Source organism: Anguilla anguilla, chromosome 12 (assembly GCF_013347855.1).
Source record: "Anguilla anguilla isolate fAngAng1 chromosome 12, fAngAng1.pri, whole genome shotgun sequence".
Taxonomy (NCBI): Eukaryota; Metazoa; Chordata; class Actinopteri; order Anguilliformes; family Anguillidae; genus Anguilla; species Anguilla anguilla.
The window spans coordinates 36706301-36723331 of record NC_049212.1 but is presented as its reverse complement, the minus strand read 5'-3'; the positions used below and the strand labels follow the sequence as shown (position 1 = coordinate 36723331).

At 35.5% G+C, this 17031-nt stretch overlaps 4 protein-coding genes and 1 long non-coding RNA gene across 5 annotated transcripts; 1 reads left to right on the top strand and 4 right to left on the bottom strand.

Annotated features, from left to right (window-relative positions):
* Nucleotides 1-63: 63 nt before the first annotated feature.
* On the bottom strand, nucleotides 64-3007 carry LOC118209159 (olfactory receptor 1-like). Its single transcript, XM_035384320.1, has 2 exons — nucleotides 3001-3007; nucleotides 64-2643 (listed from the first exon to the last, which is right to left on the bottom strand). The coding sequence occupies exons 1-2, from the start codon at nucleotides 3005-3007 to the stop codon at nucleotides 1700-1702; spliced, it is 951 nt and encodes a 316-aa protein (XP_035240211.1). The 3' UTR covers nucleotides 64-1699.
* A 375-nt stretch (nucleotides 3008-3382) lies between these two features.
* Nucleotides 3383-4444, bottom strand: LOC118210367. Its single transcript, XR_004761843.1, has 2 exons — nucleotides 4076-4444; nucleotides 3383-3469 (listed from the first exon to the last, which is right to left on the bottom strand). It is a non-coding gene; the product is annotated as an uncharacterized LOC118210367 (long non-coding RNA).
* A 1674-nt stretch (nucleotides 4445-6118) lies between these two features.
* Nucleotides 6119-8980, bottom strand: LOC118210362 (olfactory receptor 1F1-like). Its single transcript, XM_035386484.1, has 2 exons — nucleotides 8261-8980; nucleotides 6119-7219 (listed from the first exon to the last, which is right to left on the bottom strand). Exon 2 carries the CDS (start codon nucleotides 7163-7165, stop codon nucleotides 6173-6175), a length of 993 nt encoding a protein of 330 aa, XP_035242375.1. The 5' UTR covers nucleotides 7166-7219; nucleotides 8261-8980; the 3' UTR covers nucleotides 6119-6172.
* A 237-nt stretch (nucleotides 8981-9217) lies between these two features.
* Nucleotides 9218-10702, bottom strand: LOC118210077 (olfactory receptor 52E8-like). The gene is made up of 2 exons (XM_035385929.1): nucleotides 10632-10702; nucleotides 9218-10425 (listed from the first exon to the last, which is right to left on the bottom strand). The coding sequence occupies exon 2, from the start codon at nucleotides 10363-10365 to the stop codon at nucleotides 9400-9402; it is 966 nt and encodes a 321-aa protein (XP_035241820.1). The 5' UTR covers nucleotides 10366-10425; nucleotides 10632-10702; the 3' UTR covers nucleotides 9218-9399.
* Nucleotides 10703-15318: 4616 nt separating this feature from the next.
* Nucleotides 15319-17031, top strand: LOC118209974 (olfactory receptor 52E4-like). The gene is made up of 2 exons (XM_035385730.1): nucleotides 15319-15376; nucleotides 15797-17031. Exon 2 carries the CDS (start codon nucleotides 15847-15849, stop codon nucleotides 16810-16812), a length of 966 nt encoding a protein of 321 aa, XP_035241621.1. The 5' UTR covers nucleotides 15319-15376; nucleotides 15797-15846; the 3' UTR covers nucleotides 16813-17031.

The window sequence follows — 17031 nt, the reverse complement described above, 5'->3', positions numbered from 1 at the left end:
TAAAAGCACATAACGGCTTCGAAATTCACATTAAAGATATTAATGGATATAATTTATCTCGTTGAACAAAACGTGAAATTCTCTTATCCATACGTCGTTAACCATAGACCTTCTTTCTCCTTCTGCAGTAAACGAAATCCCTATGGGAAAAAAAAAAACATTGTAACTCTGCCTGAAACATCTGGGTTGGCCTACAAAAAGACATCATTGCTGTGACACTCTGTTAGCTAAAGTGCACTCACCTGCTGATTGAGTGCAGCTCAGAAGTAACTAAGCTTATGGTCGCCCTCCTTTTAGTGGATCCCACACATTATGATAAATAAGTGCAAATAATTCTAATCAACTGCCAGGGCCTGCTACACTTCTGTCATCAACGCGCCCCTAATAGGCCACACCCCCACGATGGGGGAAAACAGTCCATTGTGCTCCATATAGTTAGTATTGGCAGTCAGTGGATTGTCAAGTAATTTTTAAGTGGAGAGGAAAGCCAGAACATTCTGGGGTCCTGAATCAAGCTGCTCTTTTTGTAGCAAATTAGCCATTTTGTCCCTGGTATGTAGGCTACTTAGGCTTTGACTTCCATGTAGCCAAGAGGCTGTCTCAAAAATGGTAACGTTAATGTGTTACTGCATAGCTAGCAACATTACCTTACATGTCACATAACATGAGATGCTTTTAACTAAAGGTATTTCCTATGACAGCTGAATTTAAGTAATGTTAACGTTAGTTAAAAGCAGCTATCGTAATAATGTGTGTTTAAAGCAGCTTTTTCCATGGAGGCACAGAAAACCTCACATCTGAGTTCTTGTCCTTGTCTTTTGTACAGCTGTCCACATGGAGGTTTCAGCATTTTTATAATCTTGATAATCCGCTGACTGCCAATAATAAGTCTATGGAGCGGAACAGATTTTTCCCCCGCTGTGGACGTGGTCTCCATTGTGTGACGTGTTATGCGCTGTCTCTATTTGACTTCATTACCAAAATGACAATTTATTTTTTATAGCAGCCTAAGTCGGCTGATAATAAAGGTGGTTTTGCATGCAACACATTTTGGTTTCTTTTCATACGCAAATATGACAAGAATTGGAACCAGCATTTCATAAGCAGAATCAGAATGGTGTTCAGAATCAATAAAATCTAAACGATACTCAGCCCTAGTTGTGTTGGATTGAAGCAGTGCTGCTGTGTGCCTGGTTAGTAGGCTTCACCATCAGCTGGCTCTGGGGACTGTTCTCAGGGTCCAACTCCTGGGGCTACAGGGCTTTGAAGTGCAGCGAATCTTTACCCACATGTAAAAAGTAACATGTCTCCATTGAAGACTAGTACTGTAAAGGGTCTGGCTCTTGGCAGTTAATTTTATGTAGCATCACTAAATGTTTTTTTAGGCAAAATAAATGTTGATATTTGTAATTCATCACACTTTTAACATTAAGCAGTAAAACAAAAACAAAAAGAATTTAATAAACTTGAAACGTAAGGTTTCACAAAATAAATTAACCAACTTAGCAGACTTAGCAACTGATGATCATTGGTTTTGAAAATTAGAATTCCTTAACACTTGCAAACATTTTCATAGAGGCTAAGGAATTTTAACTACTGCCTCCAACTCTGGTTTTACAGACTGCAGTTTGTGATATAGTGAAAAGCAACAGTCCTGTAATATGAATTTGTTTTTTTTATTTATGAATTTGAGATTTTTTTATTTATGTTGCATTTTTTTTTGTTTTTTGATTTTTGTTTTGAAAAGTTTTTTTGAGAATTCCCTAACCTCATCTGTGTTCAGCACATAAATTATTGGGTTCAGCAAGGGTGTAAGGGTCTTTGCAATTGACAAATTAAATATCCTGACATTAGGCTGAAGGGTTGAAGTTAGTGAAACAATCAAGATGCCTATTATTGGAAGAAAATATAAAGACACCAGCATTAGGTGTGCAGAACAAGTCTTAATGGCTTTAAATCGCCCTTCCCATGAAGCTATTTTAGACAGTGCACCAGCAATAAAAAAATAAGACAGTATAATCAAAAGAAAGGGTACACAAATCCATAATATGATATGAACTGTTGTTATCATAGAATTCATAGACCTGTCATTGCATGCCAAACTATATATGGCCCCATGATCACAGAAGTAGCTTTTTACCACGATTGATTTACAAAAGGACAACCTAGTAATTGAAGCCACCAATAAAATAATTAAAAATGAATTATATGTCCACGCCAGTGTTAACAATACAGTCATGGCTTGCATAGTGATGATGGCATGGTATCTCAATGGCAAGTATATAGCCACCAATCTATCATAGGCCATAAGGGTAAGACTGAGAGACTGCAAACAGGTAAAGAACAACACAAAAAACATGTTGGCCAAGCATGCGTCAAAGGAGATGTATTGGGAATTGAAAAGAAACGTTGCAATTACATTTGGAATGAGAGCAGTGCTTTCCCCCAAGTCTGCTAGAGCCAAATTAAAAACGGCCATATACTTTGGGGTGTGAAAACTGCGCTCAGTGTATATACTGAACATTACAAAGGAGTTCCCCAAAACAGTGACCACAAAAACAAAGCACAGGAAAATATAGTAGTACTTCACATGGCGCATGTTATTCAAACCATTGATGAAAAAAAAACGGGGGACGCACAAAACTTGTATTCAGAGAGATGGTGAAATTCAGGGAGCTCATAGCAGATGTGTTTAATTTTTCTTCTCTTTGTTGCTTTACTTTTGTTTTTCTTTGTCCTGTAAGTAAAAAAATAAAAAATAAAAAAAGGACATATCGACTGAATAACTCAATTACAACTAATGCAGGTGATTTATTTTCGAATTCTGAATACGCTTAAGATTGCATGAACAAAACTACGTCATGTCCTATAATTGTTTTAACCGTCACATTTATTATCAAGCAGTTTTTAAAATCTCCTTTCTTGCCATAAACAACGGGAGACCAGCGTTTTCATTCAAATACTGAGCTTTGTACCAAGCATGAAAATGAAATAGCTAACGAAACATGTCAGTAAAAACGATCACCGTACACACGGTGGTTACACACAGTCTGTACTTATGTTAACTCCTCTGTACTTGCCAGTGTGCACTTTCAGGCACTGTAAAATTGTATTGTCTGTATTTCTAACAGCTTTGGTGCCACAGTAAACAGTAGGCTACACATAATACACAAAACCTCAGCATAATCATGGTTTATTATTATTTCAGCAGCTTCCCAAGAATCAAATGTAACAATCAGTGCAAAGAAATTAAATGTCATGGTTTTCGTAAGATTTGGAATCATTTTGCATGCATGCGACATCTAGGTGGCCCTTGATTTTTCCTAAATAGGATCTGCAATTATGTAACACATACAACAAAATATGAATGTGATTCCACTTACTCCCTTTAGGTGGTCAGTCGATTGTTTAGTTGAACCATTCCTGTCCGACTCTGACGTTCGCGCACGACCTAAGGCAACCCACTGTTCTGAGTAGAAGTACAGTAATTATCAGGCGCACTCTGCAATATGATCGGATTCGCGCAGTTACTACTTTTAGCAGGTCTAAAAACAATTCACTGCCTCTCCATTTATCTGTGTTTTTCTTTACTTGTTTATACCTGTATTGATGTTCATTTATTTAACGTTTTCTGAACAAACAAAATTTTGTCTTTTTTTTTATTGCAATGTTGTTGCTATGTTTCTGGCTTTGAAGAATGGGCTTTTAAGAGCATACGGCATAAAAGTGTTCTTTAATTTTTTTTAAATGCCAGTTACACGCAGTTTTCTTTAGTTGAAGACAGCCCCGCCAGAACACATCATGAATTATGCTATACTATATATGATGCACAGAGGTAAGTGCTAGGACATAGGTGCTAGGACATTTGATTTGACTCTAACCATGTAAATACTAATTTAAAATAATAATAATAAAAATAAGAAATAAATAGTTGGTAAACATCTCCAAAGTTAAAGGTGAGTAAGGGTATACATTTTCAGATCTAAGCTCTGAAACAAATGATCCAATTATGAAAAATGGTAATCTGACAAATAATATGACTTCAAAAGGGGAAGAATCCTTAGTCCTTACTCACCACAATCACCTTAGCAGAGAATAAGGTTAAAAAACGTTTTCTCCAGTTTGTCCAGCCTGGTTTCATGTTTACAGTAGAGGAGCATTCACTCTCCTTTTGTACATCTTGCTCTGTGTGATTGCCATGGAAATGAACCTGGGGAACTCATTAACTACATTTACTCTGTCAGGACAATTTCTTTGGTTGTTGGTAAAATCGACAAGCTTAGGGACCCAAATCAGATCCCCAATTTCCGTAAGTCAATTAACAAGTAATTTCAGGATATCAGAGTAAGTGATTCTGGAACTGGATCGGAACAATGGGATTACAGGTAAAATCTGAGATGATGCACTGCCATTATACTCTTTAGCAAAGTAAAGGACTCCATCTCTCTCTGTAGCCCTCTGAATGAAGTGAATAATATACATAAATAAGTATTGTCAACTCCTACTGTTGATCAAAAAATCAAACCTCCCTGATGGAGATATAGTCAGTTTTTTAAAAAGTGTCAGTTTGGGTGTGCTGTGTTTGGTTTTTGCACAGTAAAATGTCCAGTGTTAATTCAACTCTACGTGAATTCTACTCCAGAGTGGGACCAAATGTTATCTGTTAGAGTGTAAATTAACACTGGACATTTTACTGTGTATTTAAACTGAACTGGAATTTGTTTCCCTGTGATGTCTTGACCTTTTTTGCAAAATCGTTATTTTACGTTTCTTAAAATTAGGCTCTATTGCCCAGTTTGACCTCTGCATCAAAGAGTGTGATGCCAAGGGCAGCTGAATATTCAGCCAGCTGTTCTGCCAGTTCAGTGATGTACTGATATAGATTGGACAATATTGGACTGAGACAGCACCCTTGCTTCATGTCATGACCTTGAGTAAAATAATATGACCTTTGATTATTTAATTGAACTGAACGTTTATTGTGCATATACATATACGTATTTGATGAAATCATAACACCTGAGCGCCAATTCCATTCTGAATTACTTTTTGATAAAGTTTTGCCTAATAGAATCAAAGGCTTTTTGTAAAATCAATAAACCATGCAAAACTTGTTCCTCTTGTCTTTTGACGGTTTGTAATACACACGTGTATACGTTACAAACCATCTGAAGTACGCTAGGATGGGAGAAATCCTATTTGATATTTGTAAAGTCAATATTATATAGAATTTAGGATGCTGCAGAATATCTCCCTAGGTTGCTGTTGGTGCAGATTTCTCTTATGAGGGTCTGACAGATTGGGGAGGTCAGCATCTGGTCCCAGACATTAATTTACCCTCTTAAGCCACATTTATGTCTGAAATAGGAAAGTATGCCATTAAGAATAAAAATGTTCACATTTGTGCTTATTGTGCTTTTTTACAAACAATTACCTAAAACGAGGGGGCAAAAATTTAGCGAATCAAATTAAAGACTGATGTGAATCAGTAGGCCCCTAATTAGGTTGTTGTACATGTGTTTGTTTTTTTTATGATTTTCTTTTTTACTTAAACTTTACACAATACTGGTTATTTACTTTGCTCTCTCAATTCTTACCAGCACTGTTTCCAATTAGGAGCCCATTTATACAGTAGTATTCCCATTTATTTCCTTCACTTTATTTGCTGTTTCAAAAGAGACACTGAAACATTAAATACAGGTGGTATTAATTATTGCTTGCCTTGAGTTTTAAAAAATAAAAGACTACTATATTCTTAAAATACATTCAGAACATATGTTTCCCATATGTAAAAAATAACATGTATCCATATGTTGAATATAGGTACTGCAATAAAATAATAAGTAATTTATTAAGCAAATCGCATGTGCATCAAACTACATTATTCATAACCACAATAATAGAATCAAAAATTCAAAGTGAATCAATATTGCCGTAAGTAACATTTTATAATTCATCCCACTTTAAACATTAAGCTTAAAAAATAAATAATTGAATACAATTGAAACGTATTCCATCGAATGAACCAAGACTTAGCAGACTAAAAACTGGAAACTGAATATTTTTTTCTGTATTTAACAGAGGTTAAGGAATTCATATCCCATGCCTCTACCTTTGTAATCACAGATTGCAGGGTTTGTAATACATTAATAAGAGTTCCTGTAATATCAATTCATTCCTTTATTTTAATATTTTCTTTCCCATTGTGGTTATTTATTTTTCTTTTGAAAAGTTTTTTTAAGAATTCCTTAAACTCTTCAGTGTTCAGCACATAAATGATTGGGTTCATCATGGGGGTAATGGCCTTTGCAAATGATGTACTCATGATCCTGACGTTAGGCGGAAGATTTAAAGTTAGTGCAGCAATGTAGACGCCCATGATTGGAAAGTAATATATAGCGACTAGCATTAGGTGTGCAGAACAAGTCTTAATGGCTTTAAATCTCCCTTCCCATGAAGCTATTTTAAACACTGCACCAGCAATAAATACATATGATAGTACAGTCAAAATAAAGGGTACATAAAGTAATAATGCTATGTTAATAATTGTCAGCATATGATTGATATAATTGTCATTGCAGGCCAAATTGTATATGGGTCCATGATCACAGAAGTGGCTTTTTACCACAATGGATTTACAAAAGGACAACCTGGTAATCAAAGACACCATTAGAATCAGTAAGACTGAATCATATGCCCACACCACTGTTAATATCACTGCCATCGCTTGCATTGTGATGATGGCGTGGTATCTCAGTGGCAAGCATATTGCCACCAATCTATCGTAGGCCAAAACGGTAAGAGTGAAAGACTGCAAACTGGCAAAGAAAAACACAAAAAACATGTTGGCCAAGCAAGCGTCAAAGGAGGTGTATTGTGAATCGAAAAGGAACATTGCAATAAAATTTGGAATAAAAGCAGTGCTTTCACCTAAGTCAGCTACAACCAAATTAAACACGGCCATATACTTTGGGGTGTGAAAACTGCGCTCTATGTATATACTGAACATGACAAAGGAGTTCCCCAACACAGTGACCACAAAAACAAAGCACAGGAAAACATAGTAGTATTTGGCATGGGGCATGTTATTCAAACCACTGATGAAAAAAAACGGGGGACGCACAAAAGTTGTATTTAGAGAGAGGGTGGAATTCAGGGAGTTCATAGCAGATGTTTTTGATTTCTTCTCTTTGCGGCTTGCCTTTTGTCTTTCTTTGCACTGCAAGTAAAAATAATGAACATGGTTACCCAGTATCCTACCAATCATCATTTACCATCATAATCCTTATCGAGCCGTTTTAAAAAATATTTCTTGATAGACAAGGGGTAGCCAATGTTTTCGGTCAAGTACTGAGCTGGGTACTGTGCATGAAAATAAAATAGTAAACAAAACACAAGGTAAAGGCCAACAATAGCAACAGTGTCCTATTGACAATATCTGCTAATTTGTATCTGTTTGTAGCATAACCTGGTACTGTGGCCTACAAGTGTATTTTCCCCCATTTTGGATTTCCTCTATTACTGCATATTTGTCACGCTGAATGTTTTCAGATCTTAAGACAAAATTGTATATTAGACAATGGGGATCTGAATAAACACAACGCACATTTTTGTTTAATTTAATTTGTTTAATTTACACTTTTCTACTTTTTCTCATATTACTCATAACCCCAACCATAGTTATGGTGTATTAATCTTTGTGCAGGTCACCAAGAATCAAATCTAACGAATCAGCGTAAAAAAAAAAGATACAGACACATTTTATGGTTTTCATCAGAATAGGAATCTCTTTGTGTGCGTGAGACATCTACTGTAGGTGGCCCTTGAGTTTTCCCAAATAGGATCAGCAATTATGTAACAAAATAGTAAGTGGTATGAGTATGATCCCAGTGCCAGAACTTACTTCCTTTAGCTGGCCAGTTGTTTTATTTAGTTGATACATTCTTGTCTGACTGGGAAAGATAATAATAATAAAAAAATAATAATTCTACCAACTGATTCTTAGTAAAAAATACAAATTAAAAAAAACTGCCAGTTATTAGAGATTTTCTTTAACTGAAGACAGCCCTAGCAAAAAACATAGAAATTACCCTTAACTATATTTGCTGCACAGAGGTAAGTGCTCGGACATACATGCTAGGGAATTTGATTGAACTCTAACCATGTAAAAACTTTGAAACTGCTAAAACATATCCAATTATGAAAACTAATCTGGTAAACTAATATGATCTCAAAAGGGGAAGAATGAATAAGTACTTACCACAATCACCTTAGCAGAGAATGAGGTCAATGGTTTTCTCCACTTTGTTCAACCTGGTTTCATATTTACAGTTCAGGAAGACTGACTCCCCTTTTATACATCTTGCTCTGGGGTTTTCTGTACATGTGCCATGGTAATGAATCTGGGGAACTCATTAACTACAGTAACTCTAGCAGGACAATATTTTTGTTTATTTCTAAAACAGGCAAGGTTACTTATCTGAATACGATACATGATCTTCCCCAAGTTAATAAACAAGTAATTTCGAACACATAGTATCTAACACTGTCCCAGACATTACCCTCTTAAGCCACATTTATGTCAGAAATAAGGAAAGTAGGCCATAAAGAGTGAAAATATTCACATTAGTGCTTATTGTGCTATTTTACCAACAATTACATAAAACGAGGGGGCAAAATTTAGGGAATCAAATTAAAGATTGATGTCAATCAGTAGGCGCCTAATTAGGTTGTTGAACATGTGTTTGTTTTTGGTTTTTTATTTTTATCTTCTTTTTTACTTAAACTTTACACAATACAGGTTTGGCTTGTTATTTACTTTGCTCTTTCAATTCTTATCAACAATATGGTGAGTTTGAGTTGCCATGTATACTTTCACCAATTAGGAGCCAATTTATAGTAGACTTCCTTCACTTTCCATTTGAAAAAGAGACACTGAAACATTAAATACAAATGGGATTAACTATTGCTTGTCTCAAGTACAAAAAAATACTACTATATTTAAAAAATATGTTCAAGCATACGTTTTCCATATGTAAAAAAAATAGCACGTATCCATATGTTGAATAATATAGGTACTGCATTTAAATCACTAAAAAGTTGATTATTAAGCAAACTGCAAGTGCAGCAAACTACATTATTCATAAACACAAGAATAGAATCAAAAATTCAAAAGTGAATCAGTATTGCCACAAGCAACATTAGTAATTCATCCCACTTTCGACATTAAGCTTAGGAAATAAATAATTTAATAAATTTGAAACATGTTCCACAGAATGAACCTAGATTTAGCAGACTAAAATCTGATGATTTTTATGTGTTCAACAGATGTTAAGGAATTCATAACCCATGTCTCTACCTCTGCTCTCACAGATTGCAGCTTTATTTTAATATTTCTTCTCATTGTGTTTGTTTATTTTTCCTTTGAAAAGTTTTTTTTAAGAATTCCTTAAACTCTTCGGTGTTCAGCACATAAATTATTGGGTTCATCATGGGGGTTATGGCCTTTGCAAATGATGTACTCATTATCCTGACATTAGGTGGAAGGTTTAAAGTTAGTGCAGCAACGTAGACACCCATGATTGGAAAGTAATATATAGCGACTAGCATTAGGTGTGCAGAACAAGTCTTAAGGGCTTTAATTCGTCCTTCCCACGTAGCTATTTTAAACAGTGCACCAAAAATAAACACATAAGACAGTACAGTCAAAATAAAGGGTACATAAAGCAATAATATCATGTTAATAATTGCCATCATCTGATTGATATAATTGCCATTACATGCCAAACTGTATATGGGTCCATGATCACAGAAGTAGCTTTTTACCACAATGGATTTACAAAAGGACAACCTGGTAACCAAACTCACCGTTAAAATCAGTACAAAAGAATCAAATGCCCACACCACTGTTAACATCACAACCATTGCTTGCATTGTGATGATGGCATGGTATCTCAGTGGCAAGCATATTGCCACAAATCTATCATAGGCCAGAACGGTAAGTGTGAGAGACTGCAAACAGGAAAAGAAAAACACAAAAAACATGTTGGCCAAGCAAGCGTCAAAGGAGATGTATTGGGAATTGAAAAGAAACATTGCAATAAAATTTGGAATCAGAGCAGTGCTTTCACCCAAATCTGCTACAACCAAATTAAAAATGGCCAAATACTTTGGGTTGTGAAAACTGCACTCTGTGTATATGATGAACATGACAAAGGAGTTCCCCAACAGAGAGACCACAAAAACAAAGCACAGGAAAACATAGTAGTATTTGGCATGGGGCATGTTATTCAATCCACTGATGAAAAAAAATGGAGGATGCACAAACGTTCCATTTAGATAGAGGGTGGAATTCAGAGAGCTCATGGCAGATGTGTTTAACTCTGATTTCTTCTCTTTATGGCTTTCCTTTTGCTTTTATTTGCCCTGTAAGTAAAAAATATGTAACCTGAATAACTCAATTACATTTAATGCAGGTGATTTATTTTCAAATTCTGAAAACATTTATGGTTTCATGACCATAATTCTGCATATTATTATTGGAATAAACATATGATCAATCCAATTATGAAAAATGTTATTCTGGTAATAATACAATCTCAAAAGGGAAAAAATGCTTTGTTAGTACTCACCACAATCACCTTAGCAGAGAATGAGGTCAATAGTTTTCTCCATTTTGTTCAACCTGGTTTCATATTGGCCGTAGAAGAGGATTGACTCCCCTTTTATACATCTTGCTCTGGGGTTTTCTGTACATGTGCCGTGGTAATGAATCTGGGGAACTCATTAACTACAGGACCTCTACCAGGACAATATTTTTGTTTATTTGTAAAACAGACAAGATTACTTACCTGAATCCAATCCGTGATTTCCCCGAAGTTAATGAACATGTAATTTCAGGATAGCTTAGTAAGTGATTCTGGAACTGGATTGGAACAATTGAGATTACAGGCTACAGTAACTGCAAGATGATGCACCACCAATACACCCGTGAGCAAAGGAAAGGTCACCATCCCTATCTGTAGCCCTCTTTTTTCAACTTTGCAGTTGAAACATCTGACTATGTTAACGTTTGTCTGGATTGTACACGAATCGTTTGTGATCACCTCAAATTTAATGTGATTTATTGTAACAGACAAGTGCTCTATGCAGTGTCATTTTACAGTTTTTGATCGCATTACTTCTAATTTAGTAAAAAGTGAATAATTTAGTAAAAAACTTGTTACAATTATGCTGGCTGTCCCCTGAATATCTGCTTGACCATGAGTGGTAATGACATCCTGTGATCACCAGTAATTTGAAATAAAGTATATCTGCCAAAAAATCATTTTTTTCTTTGCACAAATATTATTTTAGTTACACAATACTGGACAAGGCAATGCATATACAAGCTTATTTTAAAATGTACACCAGTAAAATACATTAGGCTGCTCAGTTATGTTGGTATAGACTAATACATATAGGAATTTGTAATGATTATTACTTGTTTTACTCAAACGCTAATTGTTTCTACATTTCTTTTTATGTTGATATTAAAATGATAAGATTATTCAAGTTTGTGTTTATTGTCATTCTCATTACAGATGAGTGTAAGAAAAAAAATGAAATACAGGACCACAATGCAGTATAAGAACAGCCATAAGCAATTAAAATACAGGAATTTAAATTATAAAAAAAGAAAAAAGACAATGAACAATAAATGCATTTTTCCTACTTCTGGGATTAGTATCAAAGTCAAATCAGCCAAAAAGTTAATGTCTCATCCTGGGCATAGGGGACAGGCCTCTGGACATTTTCTCACTGCACTGTATTAATTTACCTGTATTCACATCGCAAATACAGACCTCAAAAAAGCCTGCTACACAGCAATTGGAATCGGGACCAATAAAACGGTAGCGATATATTTTTTGTGTGCTTGATAACATGTTGGCATGCCATTCATGGCATGTAGTACCAAAAAGCAACTTAAGTTCTCCATTTATTTCTGTGTGTTTAATGTCTCCATGTTGACCATTATCACTGAAACGCAACAATTGGTACTGAATTCCAAATTCCAAATGATTGCATCTGCATATTATGTCATAAGCATGAGATCCACAGTCCAGTTTGAACAAATATGTTTTTTTTTACCGATAGTATTTATCTATGTGTTCAGTTCTAATGATGTATCCCTCAAGAGCATTATAGCAAGCCATTATTCAGTTAAAAGTTAATTATTCAATTAACAGCCCAGTAGGACACTAATGCCCTGAGTTCTGAAACGACTGGTGAATAATTATTATTTGCTGGAGGGATTTGTTTGTTGAAACTAAGGCCAAACTAACCAAGACATATTTTTCAGAGCAGTTTTTGTAGCTGAAAATATAATAATGTCTGCAGTATACACCATACTATCATGGATGGATCCTCGTATATATTATTACCTTATTCAGAGTGTTAGCCAATTGGCTGTATTACCTCTAAGACAAAAGGCTACAGGAATTAAGCTTGCTAAAACCACTTGGAAACAAGTCAAATTGCTTATTAGAAATATCATTCAGTCAAATGCAAGTGTTTTTTTTTCTGTAAACAAAACACAGTTTGGCAAGTTTCTAAACTATTTTTTCTAAACGCTTTTCATTTACATGTTTATAAATCCAGGACACACTCTCCAAGTCTGTCCTGATTTCAGTAGTGTGACACATCCAGGTGTACAATACATTCCCCAATCTCTGTCTAGGTGGCCATTAGCTACCTTTTTTAAACAACAGTAAATCTGGACTGTTTCTCTGAGGGCCAGCTGATACAATTTCATATTATGATCCTGTTTGGGTGCAATGCTTTGTTGTATATGATTGGTCACAGGTCAGGTCACTAAAGCTGCAAATCTGTGAGTGATTGGTTTAGTGATAGGGAATTAGCTACAAACCAGTTTTCCTGGTGTCCCACATCTCCGCAGTTGCACCATGGTTATGGAAAAACACCAGGCCTTTAGAGCTTTGGAGTCTACATACATACCTATATTTTTTTTCTTTATTTGTGTACATGGACTGCTAGCTTGCCTCATGCCTCCTGATTACATGTTTACAGTAACCAGTAAAAGCACTGAGGTCGTAACTCTCACTGGCATAATTACTTGAGAAGGATGTCTCCTCGGACCAAACCAAGCCTTCATTAGCAGCTCTCAATTAAGAGCTTCACACCTGAGCTGGAGAATTGTGTCTGACAGTTGAGTGATTTGAGTACTTTAATGGCAGCAGGTTTCTCTGGGCAACAGTAAAATTATGATGTCATTGCAGAGGGGGAAAGGATCTGTTGATAACTCATGCTGTTAATAAACAAACAAATGGTTTACTGAGCTACAGTCTGAACTAAAAGAAAATGGATAGCAATGTGGCCCAATGTATGTGTGTGTGTATGTGTGTGTGAAAATTGTAATACTATCTTTATGGGCAACAAATGTCCTCACAAGGATAGAAAGATGAGGAAAACATATCTTTGTGGGGACCTTTTGCTGGTCCCCACAAGGTCAAGAGGCTGTTTTAGGGTTAGGACTTAGGGTTAGGGTTAGGGTTACAATTAGGTCAAGGTTAGGGTTAAGGTTAGGTATGTAGTGGTTAGGGTTAGGGTTAAAGGTTACAGAATGAATGTAGTCAATGAGAAGTCCTCATAAGGACAGCAGTACGGGACTGTGTGTGTGTGTGTGTGTGTGTGTGTGTGTGTGTGTGTGTGTGTTTACAGTTAAATGCAAAAGTACTGGGACAATGAAACAGTTTTTTTTTTAATTTGATTGTCTTGGCTGGTCTGGAACATTCCACCATTCATCCCTGAAAAACTCCTTGATTTCTTTAGCAGTATATTTGGGGTCCTTGTGCCACCACAAGATGAAGTGCTGTCCAATGAGTTTTGAGGCATTTGTTTGGACCAGATAAGACGTTTCTGTCCGCTTTAGAATTCTGAATTCTGAATGCCGCTGCTGTCAGCAGTCAAATTGTCAATACAGACAAGTGAGCCAGTTCCAGTGGCAGCCAGACATGTCGATGCCCTGCTTTACTGACATTGATGCGTATTTAGTCCTCATGTTGAAAGACAACAGCAACATGCTGCAAGTGCAAATTCCACACCTAGAATCAACTCTAGACCTTTTGTTAGCTTTCTTGGCCTACTTCTTATGACTCCAGCATAGATATCATGGAACAACAGTTAGCAGTATTCTTAGTTAATTTAACTTAATTTTTAAATATTGTATTTTCACCCATTGGTCATATCTTCATGATACAGAAATTAACCTTGCCTGTTAATTTCACAATGTGTCTTCATGATATGGAATTATTTCATTTTTGCAAGACGGATGTAACAGGGCTGGCCTTGTATTGCATGTGTAATTAAGAAAATCGTTAACTGTTGTTCCATGTTACCGACATTGGAGTCACTCAGTAATATCCTCTGGTTACGAAATTAGTTACAATTTAACTACACAGGTATAGCCACAACTTAATGTAACGTGTTACCTATTTCTCCCATTTGTAAAACTGAGACGTTCAGACAATTGTTAGATTGATAGGATCATGGATCCATTGTGACAGTCGCCCACACCATATGTTTACCATATGTGAGTGAGTAGAAGCAGCAAAGCATGGACTTTGTGCATTGCCAGTTTTTGGATATGTTGTTTTTGACTTTTTTTTTAAGAGGGAAGGATAATTTATAGAATACAGATATCATCTACCATGCTTGAAAATTTGTGTCCAGTTCATATTTGAACCATTAGCTGGGTAATACTTTATTCTGACCATATCATTAAAGTTAATTAGATAATGCAAACATGTGACAATTTATATATATATATATATATACCATTATCATCACTATTTATGCCTTGAAATCCATAAAATAATCCTCTTGTTTTATGGCTTAAAACCCGCTCACTGCAGCTTCCAGCTATATTTCACGTTTTCCTTGTGTTGTGTAGCTATATTAAAATATTTGTTTTGAATATTAGCGGCTGTACAACACTAATAGGCTATTAATAACAAACAAGTTTTTATAATTGTCTCTGAATAAAGACGTTGATTTTTAATGTTGCATGTAATGACTTCATGAAACCAAAGCTGTGTTTGAGTTAGGCCAAAGGTTGATGTTAGTATTTAATAATATTATAATTAACAATAATATTGTTTATGTTTACATTTGTTTGTTTTCTTAATTAACTAAGATATAGTGATGATAGGCGCAGTAGTTAATGAGTTCCCCTGGTTGATTACAATGGCACACGCATAGAAAACCCCACAAGAAGATGTATAAAAGGAGAGTGAATGTTCTTCTACTGTAAATATGAAACCCGATTGAACGAACTGGAGGACTCCTTTTTTCCACATTCCCTACTTAGGCGATTGTGGTGAGTAGTTTACCAAACTCTTTCTCTTTTGAGATGGTATTCATGATCAGATTGCCTGTTTAAGACATCAAAATGATATGCAGTTGGTTTTATGAAGGAGAGAGTTTTGTTTTACATTGGATAATGCTTAAGAAAATGTGTAATAAGTCGTCTAAAAGTACATGAGGACATATTGACATACTTTTTTTGAGATAGCTTCCTTCGCCTATTTACCATGTCATGCTACAAACAGAAAGTGAATGGCAGATATTGTTTGTAGGACATTTTGCTATTGTTAGAATTTACCTTATGTGTTGTATAAACTGCTTGACAAATAATGTGATTATAAATAATGATTAGATTCAGAAAAAAAATTTAAATTGACTGAATTAAATGTAATTGAGTTATTGAGTTTAGGCTATGTGTTATTTTTACTTGCAGGACAAAGAAAAACAAAAGGAAAGAAAAAGACAAGGAATCATTCATCGAACATGAATTCTCTGAATTCCACCCTCTCTCCAAATACAACTTTAGTGCGTCCCCCATTTTTTTTCATCAATGGTTTTTATGACATACCCCATGCCAAATACTACTATGTTTTCTTGTGCTTTGTTTTTGTGGTCACTGTGTTGGGGAACTCATTTGTCATGTTTATTATATACACAGAGCACAGTTTTCACACCCCAAAGTATTCAGCCATTTTTAATTTGGTTGTAGCTGACTTGGGTGGAAGCACTGCTTTTATTCCAAATTTAATTGCAACGTTTCTTTTTGATTCCAAATATATCTCATTTGATGCTTGCTTGGCCAACATGTTTTTTGTGTTTTTCTTTTCCAGTTTGCAAGCTCTCACTCTTACCGTTCTGGCCTACGATAGATTGGTGGCAATATGCTTGCCACTGAGATACCATGCCATCATCACAATGCAAGCAATGGCAGTGATATTAACAGTGGTGTGGACATATGATTCAGTCTTACTGATTTTAATGGTGTCTTTGATTACCAGGTTGTCCTTTTGTAAATCCATTGTGGTAGAAAGCTACTTCTGTGACCATGGACCCATATACAAATTGGCATGCAATGACAATCTCATAAATTCTATTATGGCAAAACTTACTATGGTATTATTTCTTTATTTACCTTTGATTCTGACTGTACTCTCCTATGCGTTCATTGCTGGCGCACTGTTTAAAATAGCTTCATGGGAAGAGCGACTTAAAGCCATTAAGACTTGTTCTGCACACCTAATGCTGGTGGCTATAAATTATCTTCCAATAATGGGCACCTATATTGCTGCACTAACTTTTACCCTTCACCCCAATGCCAGAATAATCAATACATCACTTGCTAATGCCATTCCTCCCATGATGAACCCAATCATTTATGTGCTGAACACAGAAGAGGTTAAGGAATTCTCAAAAAAACTTTTCAAAAGAAAAAAGAATAACCACAAGTGAGATAGATAATCAAATGAAGCAATTAATTGATAATACAGGAGTGCTGATGGTATATTGTTAAGTTTTGCAGTTTTATCCTTGAGTGCTGTAATTAGCCTACGTTGCTTCAGTAAACAACATCCAGCTGTATAATTTGGTGCTATTGAAAAAATAAATCACGTGTGTTTAGCCTGCTGAGTTGTGCAACATTATACTTCAAGTTTATTAAATTCTCTTAAA